Below are 18,818 nucleotides of genomic sequence, written 5' to 3'. Positions count from 1 at the left end.
ACTGAGAGATCAGGAGAAGTGGGGGTCACAGCTTGCTGTGTGTGTGTGAGAAATGAAGAAGAGATGATACTAACTGTAGCTAGAGGAGTAATTCTGATGCTGCCATGGAGTTGTGAAGGCTCTCTGACATAGAAGAGGACTAGAAAGTCATGCCCTGTAGACAGAGGGGTTTACATGATAGATTCTCCAGTGCACCAACTGTACTTTCAAGTATAATTCTGGTATTTGTACCTAGCAATACAGCAGAACAAGCAGCAAGGAGAAAGTGTCAAGTATATAGGACATGAAATGGCTTGGCAGCCCTATAAGTCCCAGTCTAGGTCTTTTTCATCTGAAAGATCACATTGTGGCTCAGTCCAAGGCAACACTGGAGGCAGTGCTTCTGATGGCTTGTTATAGGCAGGGGGCAACAGGGAGAGAATGCAATCCCGACTTTCTTCTTTCATCTGTTAAATTCAAAGTAAGACTGTTAGTACATAAATACGTCAGTCTTGTCAGCAATAAGTAATTTTTAATCAAGTGCTGGTGGCTCATGCCCGTAATCCTAGCCTCTCAAGAGGCTGAGATCTGAGGATCGCAGTCCAAAGCCAGCCCAGGCAGGAAAGTTCACGAGACTCTTCTCTCCAATTAATCACCAGAAAACCAGAAGTGCACTGTGGCTCAGGTGGCAGAGCACTAGCCTTAAGCTGAAGAGCTGAGGGACAGCACCCAGGCCCAGAGTTTAAGCCCCATGACTGACAAAAATAAGTAATTTTTAAAGGAACCATCTAAATATTTGAAATTATTTTCAGGTATACTCTCTAAAGGCCTTTAATTCTGATTATCAGAAAATAGGAAGATTAATACATTGATTTTTGTCATATTTTGTCCTCCTGTTATTTCTGACCAATAAAGAAAAAATTCTTTGATTTAAAATATATCTAAATATATAGTGACATATGATGATAAGTTTTCACTCATTTTGTTTTGCAGAGGAAATCTTTTAGAAAGTCTATTGAGTTGATGAAGATTTTTTTCAATGCAATAGCTTTTTTATTGTTATTGTTAAGGTGTTGTACAGAGGAATTACTATTTCACAAGTCAGGTAATGAATACATTTTTGGACAATTTAAACCATTCCTTTGCTTTCCCACAGTTTCCCACTCCTATCTGCACGCACAAGTTGCACTTCATTTTCTACACAGTGTCTACTGAGTACCATGCCTGCCTTTATTCACCTTTTGTCCCTGCGCTTATGCTCCCTTATATGTCCCCTCAAAAGACAGATAAAAGAACAAACAAGACAAAAACAAGAAAAAGCAAAAACAAGTATCACCATCTCCACATAGATGTACTCTTTATTTTAATTTTGTCTCTTGGCAGCCAAAGTATCCCATTAAACCAACAAAACAGAGTGGTTTTTAATAGTATTTGAAAACATCTAAGCAACAGACAATAGATAAGCTCACCTGTTTGAAGAATACATGGGACAATAAACTGCTTGCTGATGGCCTGAAATTTTTAATAAAGTTATTTAAGAAATAAACATCAGAATGCAGATTTTTAATCGATAATCCCAGCTACTCAGGAAGCAGAGAACCCATTCTAGTTATCTAGAACTCATCTCAACAACAATAAAACTCTGGGAGTAAAGATACACACTGTAATCTGAGTTATCAGGGAGGCATAAGTATGAAGAAAATGGTTCTGAGGCTGGCTCACCACCCCCCACCCCGGGGCAAAAAAAATCCCTGTAAGACTCTATCTGAAAAGTAACTGTACTTTCAAGTATAATTCTAGTATTTGTACCTAGCAATACAACAGAACAAGTGCAAGGAGAAAGTGTCAAATATATAGGACATGAAATAGTTTGGTAGCCCTTTTGTCAAAAACAGACTCAAAGAATGGCTCAAGTGGTAAAGTGTATGTCTAGAAAAACCCAAGCCCTAAGTTCAAAGCTCAGTACCACCCACTAAAACCAGAAATTATGTTAGAGCTATAAAACCCAATACTAAAGCATTAATAAGAAAAAGAAAAAAGCCAGGTGCTAATGGTTCATGTCTATAATCCCAGCTGTTCAAGAGGCTTAAATCTGAGGATTGAGGTTTGAAGCCAGCCTAGGCAGGAACAATGGTGAGACTGTCTCCAATTAAGTAACCAAAAATGAATGAATAGATAGATAGCCAGCCAGGAAGTGGACCTGTGACTCAAGTGGTAGAGTACTACTAGCCTTGAGCATAAAAGCACAGGGACAGTACCCAGATCCTGCATTCAAGCCCCAGGACTAGTACAAAAAAAAGCCAAATTCTTAGTTCCAAATTTAATTAACAGAAATAAATAATTCTAGAAGTATTCCTCAATTAAGCCATATTCAACGTTTACTGAGTACATATTAGACATATTCCAGGTACTAAGGAGCTAAAAGACAGAGATACGTAAAATAAGATACAGATATCTTCTATATAAAAATACGAATATATAGTTATCTAATAATATTTTAGACAAGTATATTAGCAGCAACTTACATTTTTAAACTGATTAGACATTTCTAAAATGCCTTAATAGAAATGTAGTAATTAGTATCTAGGAAGAGTGCTTTTTAAAAAAAGATAATTTTTATAAGATGACTTAGGTAGGAAATGATATGGAGCCTAATTATTCTGATTCTGAATCCAGTGTTCTTCCTATTTGCTTACTGTTTCTACTGGTTCTTAGCATTGACATTTTCTACATTACACATTTTTATCAAAAGATTTGAATTTGATGAAAAAATTTACAAAAAAAACTTACAAAACTTACAAAAAATATAAAGCACATACATTTTGTGCTATGTAGAGGTAACCAGTATTACCTTTTCTCAGGATCTTGCTGCAAACAGAGCTGTACTAAGCTAAAGAAGGCAGGAGAGAAGGTCTTCGAGGCTGGTGTGTGCAGCCGTTCATTAGTGACTGTGTGACTTCCACTGGAGACAAGTACACTCTCTCCAATCCCAGAGTCCACACCTGACCGAGAACTTTTCATTCTGGAGTCTGATTGAGGGAAAATACTGATATCCAATGGGCTATATGGAGGACCTTTTAGTTTCTGTAACAGCATCTAAGAGAAAGAAAAAGTTCTCAAACATTTTCCAGGCAAAATTACTAAAACAAAAATGATAATGAAGTTCTTCAGAGTCTATAATGAACATGTTTTATAGAAATTATCTAGAATGTAAGAATATATAAAAGACAAATTCATAGATTTTAGAGGCATTTTACCTGAGTCCTATGCATGTCCTGAAATGGGATCTGCCCACTGGCTAATTCACATGCTGTAATCCCAACACTGTAAATATCTGACTTCACATTATATCCGTGTAAATCCTGTGCAACACAATTAATTTGAAGTTTTTAGTGTAAATAGACAAAAGTATCTACAGATCCTGTTGTGATAAATGATGGTGAATGATAGAAAATAACCCCATAAGTAAGAAATCAGGATCTACCTAATGTATTAGTATGTTATATTCCTAACAAAATGTTGACAAGAAAGAGAAAAGGTCTTATAGCAGGCCATTCACCAATATCCAAGTATAAAGATGCAATTGTCCTTTAGTGAAACTCAGAAGACACTTGAGACACACAGACAAACCAATGCCACAGCCACACCTGACCTGTCTCAGTAGCTCTGGACTCAGCCACGGCTGCACTGATGTGCTGAACTGTGGGAAATCAAACACAGCCCTATGCCTCTGTCCGTGCTTAAACAAACTATGCAGATGGGACAGGCCAGAGAGGGTCACTAGGCCATCACCAGAAATGAGGATATGGCTGGCTTTAAAACTCCTAGAACAAAAAGAAACAATCCTAAGTACTAGAAATCTGGCCAATGAAGAAAAAATAAAAGTCTGGTCAGAACAGAGAGAGGTATACACTTAGAAACTAAATACCCTTTATAAAATATCAGTGTATCTAATACACATTAAAAATAGAAGAAATGTTCAGAGAAGTAGGAATTATTTTACTCAATATGGAACTAGAACATTTGAAAGCTGCAGGTTTGGAACAGTTAAGTCTTTTTTTGGGGGGGGGAGGAGTGGTCCAGTCGTGGGGCCTGAAATCTGGGCCTGGGCACTATCCCTCAGCTCTTCAGCTCGAGGCTAGCGCTCTACCACTTGAGCCACAGCGCCACTTCCGGCTTTTTTCTTTTTGCTTATGTGGTGCTGAGGAATCGAACCCAGGGCCTCAGGCATGCAAGGCAAGCGCTCTACCACTGAGCCACCTTCCCAGCCCCTGTTAAGTCTTTTTCAAATAAAAAATAGGACCAAATTACTAATTTTATTATTTTAAGATACTGTTGCAAAAATACCAATTAACATTTTAAGCATAAATTTATAATTTATAGTTAAATGGAATATTATACAGTAAAATCTTCTCATGGTATAACATCATTTATAAAGATACCATAAATTCTCTTTAAATGTCAGATAAATTATAAAAAAGCTTTAATTTTTTTATCCTATTTTCACCAACATAGCAGAATGTCAACAGACTGGTATGGTTAAGAAAACTTCAGTTATTTAGTGTACAGTTGGTTTAAAGTTATCAGCTAACCAAAATGCTGCTAAAAATGAATAGCAAGACAGAAAAACTTTTATGGAAACTGAATAAGAAAGCAAGCCCATTTAAAATTAATTTAATTCAGAAGCAAAACAAAGTCCTAGTGTATCTCAGATCATTGATCTTCACATTCAGACTATTACTCAAATGAATTTTAGCAACAAGAGACATGGTATTTAGTATGATAATCTCAAGGTGCTTTTTAAGGAATCAAGGAAGAATTATAATTTATACATGATATAAATATGGGACAAACTGGAAAGTACATAAAGAAGCTCTTTATTTGCTTGAAAGGAATAAATCACAACCAGCTAACTAGGGTCCTATAGCTAATCTCCTGAACATCCTGGTTCTTATGTCCCACATTAGACTAAGACTGTGCACTCCACGAGAGAAGATGCTCCACCCCAGAACCAAGGACAGTGCTTGGTACAGATGCCCTGGCCTTAACAGTTTTGGTGAATGGATATAAAGGTAAACATTTACTGAATACATCGATCCCTTCCTTTCTGCTTCCAGTGGAATAACCCTACATTCTAATACTCAACTGCCTCTTCCTCAAAGCTTCCTAAAAGACCTTTTCCATTACATGTTTTTCATTTTAGTCCTCTGTCAGTGGCTCACACCTGCAGCTAGTCAGGAAGCTAAGATCTGAAAGGTTGAGGTTCAAAGCCAATCCCTTCTTACTGGTTAGCAAGAAGCTGAGGCATGGCTCAAGTGGTTAGAGCACCAGCCTAGTGAGTAATCCAAGTGAGAGGCCCTGCATTAAAACTCTGATACTAGAAAACAAAATCATTTTATAAAATTCAATAAGCCCATACCTATGAATACAGCCATTTTGGTGAAGATAATTCAATCCTTGCACTGCTCCAAAGAGAATGTTTCTTATTAAAGTTTCATTCATTCCTTCAGGAAAGTAAGTTCTCAAGAGCTGACTTGCTGAACCTGAAAGAATTTTAATAGCAGCATTGAAAGTGATCTTGTTTCTAGGTATGTTGTGGATGTACTTTTCCACCATAAATGCACACATGCCATTTACTTTTTATGGTGCCTAATTTTTTCAAATGCAAAAGTGCTTTTCCTTCAGGAATTTCAAAACATTTTTGAGGGAGTCTGGGGATAAAGCTCAAAACCAGAGTGCTTGCCTACAATGTTAAAGCCCTGAATTTGATTCCAACACCAGTAGGGAATTTTTTTTCCCCTAATGATTTCCTAAGAGATTAGGAAAGAAAGCTAACTATTTTTCAATGATTTTCTGTGATTAAAAATATATGCTATAAGCCAGGTGCCGGTGGCTCACGCCTGTAGTTCTAGCTACTTAGGAAGCTTTAATCTGAAGAACATGGTTCAAAGCCAGCCTGGACAGGAATGGCTGTGAGACTCTCATCTTCAGTAAACTAACTCAGAAAAAGCCGGAAGTGGTACTGTGGCTTAAGTGGAAAAGCACTAGCCTTGAGCACAGAGAGGCTCAGGGATAGTGCCCAGGCCCTAAGTTCAAGCCCCAGGACTTGTAAAACACACACACATACACACACACACACACACACACACACACACACACACACACACCCATATTATATATGTAGCGTATGATTTCTTTGTAATCCAAAAGCAATTCACAAAAGCTGTTCTAAAGATCAAAGCTCTAAACTGGGAGAGTCTGAGGGAGGGGGACGACACTGTTCAAAAGAAAATGTACTCATTACCTGACTTATGTAACTGTAATTCCTCTTTACATCACTTCTACAATAAAATTTAAAAATTGTTTTCAAAGATCAAAGCTCTAGAATCCATCCACTTAATTCTTTAACACACTGTACACTGTATTGTGCTAAGTACTATAAGAGCACCTGAGGACCAAAACAGAAAATACAAAAGATCCTTGCCCTCAAGAAGCACAAGTGAGGGACAGGCACACACAACGATGTTGATAATACGATGAATTCAGTTTACAGTGCGGAGAAACGGGGACCAATCACTTCCCACTGACAAACAGGAAGAAAACTGAGGGGAAGAGATGGCTTATGTAAAGCCATGAAATTCTCAAGAGAATGAGAATGAGTTCCTTGATTATTATACCCATTCTACATTTTTTTTGAAGATTAAAAGTCAACATAAACCAAATATAAAATATAATAAACCAAATATAACCAACATAAACCAAATGTAAAAATAGGTCAGGATGCTGAGAATCAGAATTTATGTTTATAAGTTAAAAGTAGAAAGTCATAAATCTAAGATTCTGTTCATCTGTATTAACAATAGCATTCGGGCTAAGCAATGAGTTGTAAGCAGCTTTCTTACCATAGGCCATAAATGGAGAAATAACCCAAAGCCAACTGCCAACAGTGAAAACTGTCCAATAAGTTGTAATATTAGGGTGCCGAAAAAAGTGGGATAGAATCACTGCTTTCTAGAGTAAACACACAAGAGACAAGCTATTTTAAAATACTTTCTCTTTTCTCATGATGAAGACAACAGTAGTAGTGGTAGCTGCTTAGTGCTCTGCACCATTCTTAGTTCTTCTGACCTCTAAATCTCAGAAGTATTCTATGAAGTAAGATTCCTGTTTCATAAGCACACTTGACACTAGGCTATGTTCTTATTGTAAACACTTTTTTAAAACACACAGAATGGGAGGAGGGAGTCATGCAAAATACATCACAAAAGAACAATTAATAGTTTTTTCTAGTCTCCTTTATTTGTGCAACATCTATATACACATATTTTTTAAATTGAGATAATATCAGAAGAAAAATTTTTCCTCTATTATATACAAAATGATTAGTGAGGCTAGGCTGGAGGATTAGCTCAAGTGGTAGAGTACCAGCATTGAGCAAGCAAACCCAACAAGAGTGAGAAGCCCCGAGTTTATGGTTCAGAACTGGCATAAATTTTAATGATTAATGACAAGAAAATGGAATAATATTCCTGAAACATAATTCTGTTATAATTTATCAATATGGAAGTTAAATTTGCTTATCTGGGTAAAAAAGATACCATTTGCTTATGTTTTTCTATTCTCCTATATGATTATTTGTGATTGGAATAACTGAAGTGTTGTAAATCTCCAGGCTAGCATCTGAGTATGATATTCACTTGAACAAACCTATAGTAGTTTACTGAAATTGGAATATACTTGTCCTTTCACTTGGAAGCCAGATCCAGGTATAAGTATTCTTACTTACTTAGTGACTAAATATTAGTCTGGAGAAGTCTACCTTTCCCTAAAACAAAGACCTACCAATTTCATGAGACAAATTCTAACAGATACAATCTCTTCAACAAGACATTAATAAATATGTCCCTTCTTCATATCATTACCTGTAAAGCTTTCAGCTGTTCTTCATTGCAGTTTTCAAGATTTGTAATTTTTATAGTTACCAGTGTTCCTGTAGGAGTATGCCGAGCAAGATGGACAGAGGTCAAGTTGTCAAATCCTCTTCCTGGAATTGGACATAAGATTCTTGTTAGCAACCAACAGAATTGATGCTGTGCATTTCATTAAAATTCCTTCTCTTCAAAACACACCACTACGAAATTAGAGTTCAGTCAATCTCAGCAATGCAGTAATAGCCCAGATCTCAGACATCTGGCTTACCCGCTGTTTCAACACAAGCTCTTTTTTAGCTGTCCAAAAGGAAAGTTGTTACTATCTAACTAGCCCCAAACTGACTCTCATAATTGCATGATTTTGCCCAGTCTTCAGTGTTTTCTAAGTTTCAAATTACAAATCTCCATCATTCCATGTTTGAATTACCTACACAGTTCCATGGTCCCTAGATCCATGCAAATTTTGTGACCTTTCCTTAAAATTTGTCCTAATGGAGGATGTCCTCTTGTTCACCTCTTAGTCACCAGCCTCAAACTTCTTTGGGTGAACGGGAGACATTTTGTTACCTGCTGGACAATTTTTGAGTGAGGGCTCATGCTTCACACATACTTAGGTCTTCCATCTTCTTTCTGGGGTCAAAGACATGCTCAGATTCATGAATTTAGATCAGGGCCATGTGGGGGAGAGTGGAAAGGAACTCTCTAAGGCCTTTTTGAAAACACCACAGATCTCAATACAGGTTCAGGGCCTCAGAGTGCCTGATAAGCCTAGAGGAAGGTTCCTATGTCAGGTATGTCCTTCTTGTGCTTAGAAAGGTTGTATCCACTTACTTGTTCCACATTCATTTCAATTTGTTATTGTATTTTCTTTTTGTAATAAAATTTTACTTAGGAATTGAATTTTTTTAAAACTAGGAAGCTCTGTATATTTATTTCAAAAATTTCAAAAGCATATTTATTTTACAATATGCTTCCCCCTCTGAAAAAGAGAGAAAATGAAAACATAATCTATTTATATATTTATATCTGACTTTATATATTTATATATATAAGTATTTTTATATATTCATATTTTTATCTGATTTATATATTTATATCTGATAAGACTTCCATCCAGAAGCGACAATAAACAATTCAATTAAGAAGCAGGCAGAGGATTAAATAGACAATCTACAAAGTAAGATATGAGGTCCATAAGCAAATGAAGACAATGACATATAATCGCATAGCTATTATATGGCTAAGACTGTGATTTGATAATCTAGTTAAACAAAAGAATACTAATCAGCAGTTTCCTATCCCTACCTCTAGTCCCAGTAACCACAGATCTGCTTGTTATATAAATGGTATCATTTGTGATTAATTCCTTTGCTTCACCAATGTAGCATAATTCTTTTGAGATTCACCCTATTTTTGAGAATAAATCACCATGTATGTTTCAAACATAAATATATACACATATATTTGTATACACATAAACACATGTATGTATACAAAAGCTAGAAACAAGAACTCATCTTGTTCCATCTAACTGCGAAAGGTTTCTACACAAAAAATATATATTTTTAAATTAGAAAATAATTTTAAGTATTATAACTGAAAGGTTTACATTATTTTAATTCCTACCCACTATAAATTATTCCCACAAAGTTAGATGCTCCCCACAATAAGGATACAATAAGCATTTTAGTATTATCTTCCTTCTCTAAATGTACCAGTGAAAATGTAAAACTTCCAGATAGCAAACTTAAAAAAAAATCTACCTATCTCACTGTTGTGATATAATAAAATTAAGTTATTTAACTAACACAGTGGATATCCAACTTTTAAGCTATAATATCAACAGAGAAATAATTGCCTATAAAACAATCTGTCAACCATTTCATTTCAAGCAATGAAAGGTTAGTTATAGGAAGTCCAGGATTCTTACCTATTTCCACCTGCAGTTCATAGTGAGAAACATTGGTAGAACGTATTGCTTCACTGGTTCTAGTGGATGGAGGTGACCAGGAAAGGGATGGCTCATCAACCTGCATTTATTTCACAAAATGAAAACAGAAAATGTATAAACATTGCCCAGCACTGCTTATGCATGTAATCCTAGCTACTAGGAGGTTGAGATCTGAGGATTGTGGTTTGAAGCCAGCCCAGGCAGGAAAGTCTATGAAACTGTTTTCTCCAATAAACTACTCAGAAAAAGCCAGAAGTGGCACTGTGTCTCAAAACGGTAGCACACAGGCTCAGAATTCAATAACTAGGACTGGCCAAAAAAAAAAAAAAAAAAGTATAAACATTTAGACTATCAACTGACATTGCCACCCCAACAGAAAATGTTGATACTGTATTTTCAAGCTGACAGGTACTCATTAAGATGACACCAAAAGTAGCTGGAAACTGATTTTTAGATCTACAGGGAAGTTGCCAATTGATAATTGATATTAGAAAGTTTTCTTTTTTTTTTTTTGGGTCCGGTGTGGGGCCTGAACTCTGGGCCTGGACGCTGTCCCTCAGCTCTTCAGCTCAAGGCTAGCGTTCTACCACTTGAGCCACAGCGCCACTTCCGGCTTTTTTCTTAGGTGGTGCTGAGGAATCAAACCCAGGGCCTCATGCATGCAAGGCAAGTGCTCTACCACTGAGCCACCTTCCCAGCCCTGATATTAGAAAGTTTTCTACATGGAAAGCAGGAAAGGATAGGGAAATGCAGGTTTACAAATAGCAAGGAATGAGTCCAGCGCAATTTGTAGTAAAATGTATAGAAGCTGGGAAGAATGGCTGAGAAATCAGGGTGTGTGTTGAGTATACTAGAGCTACAGTGACTTGTGAGGATCTTCCATGCCTGTGGTCCTGCTCCCACTCATCAGCTATATCCATTTCTCCTACAAACTGCATGCTTCACTAGTAGGTGTAGTAACAGAACCCCTTCCATATCACAGCTATTAAAATGGTGAAGAAGTTTTCACAAGATGAAATGAACCAAAAGGAAGTAAAAAAGAAAGCCATACTTAAGGATAAGAGCTTAGGGTCTAGCTTCCCCAGGTGAAGAAGCACACGCCAGTATGAGGTCTCCTGGGGAGCTCAGGAGTCAGAGTGAGGCATGGTTAACTTTAGAGATGGGCTTTTCTCTAGATAGAGTGCTTTTCAAAGTTATAAGAGACACAAATCATTTGGCAAATCAGGTCTGTCCTCCAAATATAACTGCCTAGCAAGCATGAGGACCTGAGTTCAAACCCCAATACAGCAAAAATAAATAATAAACAAATAATATGGATAACTAAACTATGATAACCTGACAAAATCATTTAAAAATAGACTTCTGTAGCTCCTTAATGGAAGTTTTCAAGCTGGCAAGTGGCACAAGCAGGCCTGTCTTGGTAGAGTAGTTAACACTAATCTGAGCACTATGGGAGAGGACTCCACATTTAGGAGCAGACACATGTGGTCTAGTCTCTGCCCACTGCAGATTGTCTGTAGGCAGTGAGTCATCCTATAACAGGCCAGGTCTGTGTGGGGGATGATGTAAAGGAGAGGAAGAAAAGACAGACTCCTAAGACTTGGTGTCTAGCAAGATTTAGTGCTGTGAGCAGAAGCAGTGTGAAGACAACTCTGAAGTCTCTGGTTAGGATGACTTACTAGGTTGGTTTTCATTAGCCAAAGCAAGAAACACAATTGGTTGGTGAGGTCTGAGAGAAGATTTAGGTTACACTCAAACTCAGTAGGTGTGCCTTTGAAGAATCTTCCTGGGATAGAGATCCTATACCTGACTCTTTGGACATGTCTAGAGAGTACAGTCTGGTAATTATCAGTTCTGCTTGATGCCAGGTTCCTCTCAGGACTTCTAAGGTAGACCCAGGGCAATAAGAAACCTGAGGAACTAAAACTACAGCAATAGGTTAGACTGCTTAGGGAAAGCTGGCTTAGGAAGAAGAGGTCAAGTCAATTTCAGACTCTTGCAGACTAGCAGCAGGAAGAAACAGGAAAAGACACTGCCAAAAAAAAGAGACCCAGTGAGGATTCTTACAGAAGGCAAAGGAGGTACATGAATTGTATTCAACCAATTTCTTACCAAGTATTGATGGATACTGGTTTCAGACTGTTTTTCTGGCCTAAGTGATTCAACTCGTGTTCGTGAAGTACAGAAACAATCCTAGAAATAACAAAGACATTAAATAAATGGAAATAAATAATGGAACAGGACCAGTGGAGGGAAAATATGGATGCAAAATGGTCTGATGCATGTGAATGGTATGAGGATTTAACATGGAGGTAGGCATTCATAATGGGGGAGAGAAGAGAGAAACAGCAGAGTGTACAGAAGTCTAATTTCTTATTAGAATTGAAGTTGGTGTATCTCTGACTCTTGCCTTCTCTTTTCTTGAGATTTTACTGTCAATCCATTTTCACTCTTGGTGTTAAATTTTAAGTCCTTCATCACCTTTGATAAATTTCAGAATATTTTTCTAAAGATTATTTTCTTCTGAATAGTTAGCTAAAGAGTATTCTATTGTAGTCATTGTAATTTTATTTTGATCCTCGTATATCTTTCTTGACATTAAACCAACCACTTACTTCTTTTTTATTTTTATTTTGGTGCCAGTCTTGGGCTTGAATTCAGAGCCTGATCCCTAAGCTTTTTTTGCTTAAGGCTAGCACTCTACCCCTTGAGCCACAGATCCACTTCTGGCACTTTTGGTGCTTAATTGGAAACAAGAATCTCACAGACTTTCTTGCCTGGACAACCACGATCCTTAGATCTTTGCTTCAAAGTACATACTGAGTATATTTATTACAGTTTTTGTTACTTACGATGACAAACATGTCCAACTCAAAGCAAATTCAAAGAGATCGCTTGTATTATCACAATTCATATTTTCCTGAACATTAGTTTGTGGATGTTATTATATATTGCCTATAAAGAATGTAACTATGATCTAGCATATCAACTAATGAGGCGAAGCTAATCTCATACTATTTAAGAAGAAAAAGAATGTCAAAAGAAAACTATAAGTAAATTATATGACTGACTCTTGTAAGAAATTATTTTCATTAATCTCATCAATGTTTATTTTTATATAAACAGTGTAGTACAATACCAAATGATTCTCTTAAAGCCCATCCATGTCTACTTAACAATTTTATAGTCAGTTATTTAAAAGTACTTAAACAGCCAGACACTGTGGCTCATGCCTGTCATCCTAGCTATGCAAAAGGCTGAGATCTGAGGATCATGGTTCAAAGCCAGACCAGGCAGAAAAGACTGTGATACTTTTATCTCCAATTAACCACCAGAAAATTGGAAGTGGCACTGTGGCTCAAGTGGTAGAGCACTAGCCTACCAGCAAAAGAGCTGAGGGACAGTGCCCAAGTCCCTGAGTTCAAGCTCCATGTCCAAGAAAATAATTAAGTAAATAGTAATCAAACTTCCTTTATTTTAAAATATGCTAGAATTTCTCATAAGCAAGCAAGTCATTTCCCAGTTAATCTAATTTACTGATTATAAGGTACATAATTTCCAAATGACAAACTTGTATCAAATTATAAATCAAAGTAATCCTGTAGAGCAGGATTACTGATCAATGAAACACCAGCTATCTGTGTGAATAAAGTTTTATCTGAACAGTTATTCATTTCTGCATGCAACAAAGTAGAAAAGTAGTACCATGAAGATACTATCTGGCTGGGCGCTGGTGGCTCACACCTGTAATCCTAGCTACTCAGGAGGCTGAGATCTGAGGATCCTGGTTCAAAGCCAGCCTGGGCAGGAGAGACCGTGAGACTCCTATCTCCAATAAACCACCAGAAAACCGGAAGTGGTGCTGTAGCTCAAGTGGCAGAGCGCTCGCCTTGAGCTGAAGAGCTGAGGGACAGGGCCCAGGCCCAGAGTTCAAGCCCCACGCCCAGAGTTCAAGCCCCACGACCGACAAAAAAAAAAAGAAAATACTATCTGGCCTTTAAAAGAAAAGATGCTCTATGTAAATTTACATGCTGAGTTGAAACCCCTTATACAACTATTTAAAGATTTTTTTAAAGTATGTTCATTGCTGTTTTAGGACATGAGATGTTGACTTCAATGTATTTTCCAGGTATATATGTTAAAGGCAGATATGTTATACATTTCCATATATCTAAGAAGACAGTCTCCAACTTCATTGTTCTGTTTCTCAGTCTTGGCAACCAGTGGAGTAGATTTGCAAATATGAGTCTGATCTATAGCTCCAATTCTTGGCACTTAGATGCAAATTCAAGATGAGGATGCCACCCCACATGACCGGCTCATCTCACAATTTTTAAGACTGAGATCATTGTTTAATATAAAAATTCCCTATTCAAACATTATATGATATATAAAACAGAAAACTACTTATTCTAAAGCAAGTATCATGAATCTTTTATACACACAAAAACAAATGGATATTTGATGTAGCTCATATTGTGAACTGATCCAAATGTTTTGTCTGAGAAGCCAGAAGGATATTTTAAAACTCTGTATTGCTTGACTTTGGGAAATTTTGAAAGATTGAAAGGATGAGACAGAGATAAGTGGGTGGGACTGGCATCTAAATACAAGATATATGTTAAAAAGTGAATATGGGACAAAGTATTAAAGAGTACCAAAAATTGAGATGTTCTTTTTGAAAGATACAAAAATTTACTGAGAATTTAATTCATTCACCAAGATATCAGTCATTCAAATCACAACACCCCAGGACAACAGTACTTTAGAATATGCCTTTTGCTAAGGTGCTGCACTGGCATCTAACTACTTACTGATGGCACAAATTAGATCAATGTTAACAAAAACTTACCAGAAGAGACATTGAATCGCTTTGGTTCACAGAAAGTGACAAAAATCCATCTATTCAAAAGAAGATTTCTGCTTTATCTTCAACCTTCAGAAATGCTTTACTTTAAAAAAAAAATAGGCAAGATTAGATTATGTTAAAGTGCCTCAAAGAACTAGTTGCTATGACCTCGCCTGGTCTTTAGTATTCCTTGGTATGAAGGATGAGAGCCATTCCTACAAAGTTCCTTGAAAGAACATTTATCTTTACTGAATACTAGATGGGATCTGATAACAGAAAGGCAGAGTCAAGTTCAAAGGGACATTTTTGACAGTTGGATATTTCTATAATCTCTAGATACTTGTAGGAGCGTCACTCAGGAAAGCATATGCCGAGCAAGCTTGATTACTAGTACTACTGTATGTATGTGTGTGTGTGTACCTGTTATTTATATGAAACTATTTTATTAAAAATAAACTTCAAAAATTTTTCCAATGGTTCCATTAATAAGTACACTTTGAAAAATTTAGATTTTTTTCTGATTGCATTAGTTACCCATAAATTATTTGAAGACCCTGATTAGCAAATCTGGAGAAGTAGTTAATATGTTCTTATTGCTGGTTAGAAGAAAAACATTCTTTTTTAAAAAAAGTTTTCATGTAAAAATGACATTTTTTAGCAGATTAAGCCTTCTTTTGTTTCAGTACAAAGGTTTGAACTTACAGTCTTAAGCTTGCTAGGTAAGAACTAAAGCCTTATCTCCAGCCTCCCCCGTCCCTTTTTTTCTGGTCAGTCATGAGGCTTGAACTCTGAGCCTGGGTGCTGTCCCTCAGCTCTTCAGCTCAAGGCTAGCGCTCTACCATTTGAGCAACAGTGCCACTTCCGGCTTTTTCTGCTTTTGTGGTGCTAAGGAATTGAACCCAGGGCCTCATGCACACAAGGCAAGCGCTCTACCACTGAGCCACCTTCCCAGCTCCAGCCCCTTTTACTTTTACTTTTTATATAGGGTCTTTCATTTGTGCCTGGTCCAACATGAACTGCAATCTTCCTACTTATGCTTCCCACATAGCTAGGATGACAGGTGCGTGCATTCCTGTGTCCAGCTTTTATTAGCTGAGATGCAACCCCATGAACTTTTTTCCAGGCTAATTTAGGAACCATCATCCTCCCAATCTCCTCATTAGCCACTCTACAGGGGCAGGTTAATTCTTTTTATTTTATGATTTTTTTAGTGTTCATTTTGATTCTTGGTATGTCTTTACAGATATAAAAGATACATATTATTGTTATTATTAATTTGATTTTTTGAAATAGGGTCTTGCTATGTAGTTCAGGCTGACTTTGAGCTCTCCATCCTCTAGCTTTTGAGTGCTAGGATATTACAGGTATACACTACCATGTCTGAAAATGATACAGATCATTCCACAAATAATCTGTGTTCACTGTCAATACTAGATTTAGAATTCTAACCTAGTAACTTCTTTGGATTCAAGAAGACACAAAAACACAAATCAGAAGTTTCTAGGCCTTTACTAATAGAAAGGGCAGCAATGTTCTAAACTTAGTAGCACCACGTTGAACACTAAACACTATCACCTCTTTCATCTAAATCATACTTCTTTAATTTTAATGAAGTCTCCAGATTTTATCAAAGTATCTACAAATACCTAAGCAAAATGAGAAAGGAGGATTTTGTAAACCATAAATATTGTAGAGAAGTATCTACAGTTTTATTGCTAGACTAAGAAAGTGAATTTGCTTGAACCAGTTAGTAACTTACTAAGTAGTAAGTTAGTAAAGTTAGTAAGATACTAACTTTGTTAGTAAATTTACTGTCAACTGAAGGGGCAGGAGTTGCTGTGCTAGGAAATGAAGAAATCAATGTCTGCCAGAGTGACTGGGATCAAAAGATAATTCATCTGAAAGTGCTCTTTAACTAGCAACACTGGAAAAAAACATGGAAAAATGAGGAGGTGGCAGGACAAACTCATAAGGTTTATCTAGAAAATAAGTTGGCTAGCCATGAAAATATCCATAACTTGTGGCCCAGTAAAATGCACACTTTTGTTCTATTCTAAGGAGACAGGCAAGTAAATGAAGAAACACACACAAAAAAGTTTTTGTACTGTTATGTGTAACAACCCAGTAGTCATTCCACATTTGCTTAATGAATGGCGAGCAACCACAGATCAGGTACGTGCTGCACAATGGGGACACCCACTGGTAGGCAAAGCAAACAGAGTCCTAACCACTTGGAGCTGACTGTCCCATAAGCAAAAAGGTTAAGGATATTGTGACCAAGTGAATTTTCTGTTTATCACAACTTTGCATCCTGCTTTTTGTTCACCTAACAACAAAGCAATTTCCAAGACACTGTTTTATTTTTCAGGAAAACATAGGACACAATCTGTGAGAATTGTTGGTACTAAAAGAATCATCCCTGTGGGATGGTTTAACCCCAGAGGTTTGCATGTAGAGATACTGAGCTATTAAAGGATATTTTTACAAGACACTTCGAGGTCAAGAAAGCACCTGCACCTGGCAAAGGAGTGAAGTGGAAGATTTGCTCTCAATTTGCTCCTATGTGCCTCTCACTAGTATGACTACAAACTTTTTCCCTTAAAAAAAAAATCATACTTAAGCCCAGAGCTAGTATGTCTCATGCCTGTAATTCTAGCTACTGTGGAGGTTGAGATCTGAGGATTAGGGGTTGAAGTTCAAAGCCAGCTAGTACAGAAAAATCCATGAGCTTTTTCCAATCAAAACCCAAAACTTCAGAAGTGGAGTTGTGTCTCAAGTGGTAGAACACCAGCCTTGAGTGGTATAAAGCTCAGGGACAGCGCTCAGACCGAGTTCAAGACCCATAACCAGTACCACACACAAAAATCATACTTAAAAGACCTATCCTTCTAAATCTATTTACACTAACTCCGAGTAGACCCTTGCACGAGTGTCTAAAAACCTAAATTACCCTAGAGCTTCACTGACTGTACTTGTTCCAAAATAGAATGGTTCTTCTGAAGTCTCAAAACTGATAGGCTAACACTTTCAGGGGACACCAAAGGCTCTCCCTATTTATAGAACTTCAGAGGAGTTCATTTAAGTGTCCGATAGGAAATGAATCCATGAGAGAATGCAAAAAAAAAGGGGGGGGGACTTACTCTGTGGAGCTTCAAAATTAATATGCAAAATTATCTCGGACACTCGGAAAACCTAATCCGAGCAACTCTCGGCAGGGTAGACTGTCCCAAACTTAGAAGGGTGACTAAGGCTTTCCACAAACATTTCCTGCGCGCCCCGCGTGCGCCCGGCGCGTGCGAGGCGGGCGCAGTCACACGCCCCTCGGAAGCGTGGAGGAAAAGGCACTGGACGCAGTCACACACCCCACGCGGAGAACAACGCCGCGCGCCGGCAGGACCAGCCACGCTCCGGCATTTCGTTTAGTGACTCATCCCTAGCCGAGCTGCGGCGGCAGAGCGAGCCTTCTGGTTGCAAAGCGCCAGGCTGGTCATCGAGGCCAAAGGTGAGAGTCAGGGTAGAGGACGCCGCGGAGACTCGGCGGGTGCACCTGGCACGGCCATGCCCGGGCACCGGGAACCCGGCCTTCGGACGACCCCGCCACCGCGCGGCGCTCCGGGCCGGACTCGGGCCACGCTCCGCCGGCCGAGCGTGCCAGCTCGGGCTCCGGGAGGGCGGCCAGCTCTGGCCCGAGGCTTCTCCGTTCCCCACCGGCCCTTACACCTTTCCCTCCCAGCCTGCCTCACCTCGTTACCCTAACGGCGACCGAGGCCAGCGACTCTTCCAGCTGCCGGCGCTGTCGGGGGTGGGGGCGGGGGGTGGGGAGGGCACCGGATCCCCGAAACCTGGGACCTCGGGCTCGCAGGCAGGAAAAGCGAGCGCGCAAGGCCCGCTCCCAGCGCGGGCCACAGATACGGCGGCGCAGATACGACGCGGGGGCCGTGGGCCTGGAACTCTGCCCCGGCCCCAGACAGCCGGCGGGGACCGGGACTCGCCCCACCCCGGGCAGGGTGCAGGCCCCAGCTGCTGCCCCGCCTCTCGCCCGGAGTCCGGCCGCCAGGGGGTGGGGCTTTCATGCTGGGGGCGTGACTAGTGGAAACTACAGTTCCCA

General features: G+C 38.7%; 1 protein-coding gene across 2 annotated transcripts; it reads right to left on the bottom strand.

The window, feature by feature from the left end:
- Stradb (STE20 related adaptor beta) lies at positions 1–18,751 on the bottom strand. 2 transcript variants are annotated; one of them, XM_042666966.1, is made up of 12 exons: positions 18,462–18,751; positions 14,714–14,813; positions 11,974–12,054; positions 9,841–9,940; positions 7,902–8,023; positions 6,882–6,990; positions 5,399–5,522; positions 3,632–3,803; positions 3,237–3,341; positions 2,831–3,075; positions 1,449–1,491; positions 1–446 (listed from the first exon to the last, which is right to left on the bottom strand). In XM_042666966.1, the coding sequence occupies exons 2-12, from the start codon at positions 14,723–14,725 to the stop codon at positions 303–305; spliced, it is 1,257 nt and encodes a 418-aa protein (XP_042522900.1). In that variant the 5' UTR covers positions 14,726–14,813; positions 18,462–18,751; the 3' UTR covers positions 1–302. The 2 variants fall into 2 exon arrangements, with proteins under 2 accessions (XP_042522900.1, XP_042522901.1); XM_042666967.1 differs by having other exon boundaries at positions 18,454–18,474.
- Positions 18,752–18,818: the final 67 nt, after the last annotated feature.

This window comes from Dipodomys spectabilis, unplaced genomic scaffold (assembly GCF_019054845.1).
Source record: "Dipodomys spectabilis isolate Male_0828 unplaced genomic scaffold, ASM1905484v1 ptg000373l, whole genome shotgun sequence".
Taxonomy (NCBI): domain Eukaryota; kingdom Metazoa; phylum Chordata; class Mammalia; order Rodentia; family Heteromyidae; genus Dipodomys; species Dipodomys spectabilis.
The sequence above is the reverse complement of the archived record's forward strand: the minus strand, read 5'-3'. Positions and strand labels throughout refer to the sequence as shown.

What these genes read in the sequence shown, in the direction of transcription:
- Stradb (XM_042666966.1), bottom strand. An exon ending in TTCTCCATTTATGGCCTATG is followed by an intron (nt 5,523 to 6,881) that starts GTAAGAAAGCTG and finishes AAATTCTTTCAG; the next exon opens with GTTCAGCAAGTCAGCTCTTG. An exon ending in GTCCAGAGCTACTGAGACAG is followed by an intron (nt 3,342 to 3,631) that starts GTCAGGTGTGGC and finishes TGTGTTGCACAG; the next exon opens with GATTTACACGGATATAATGT.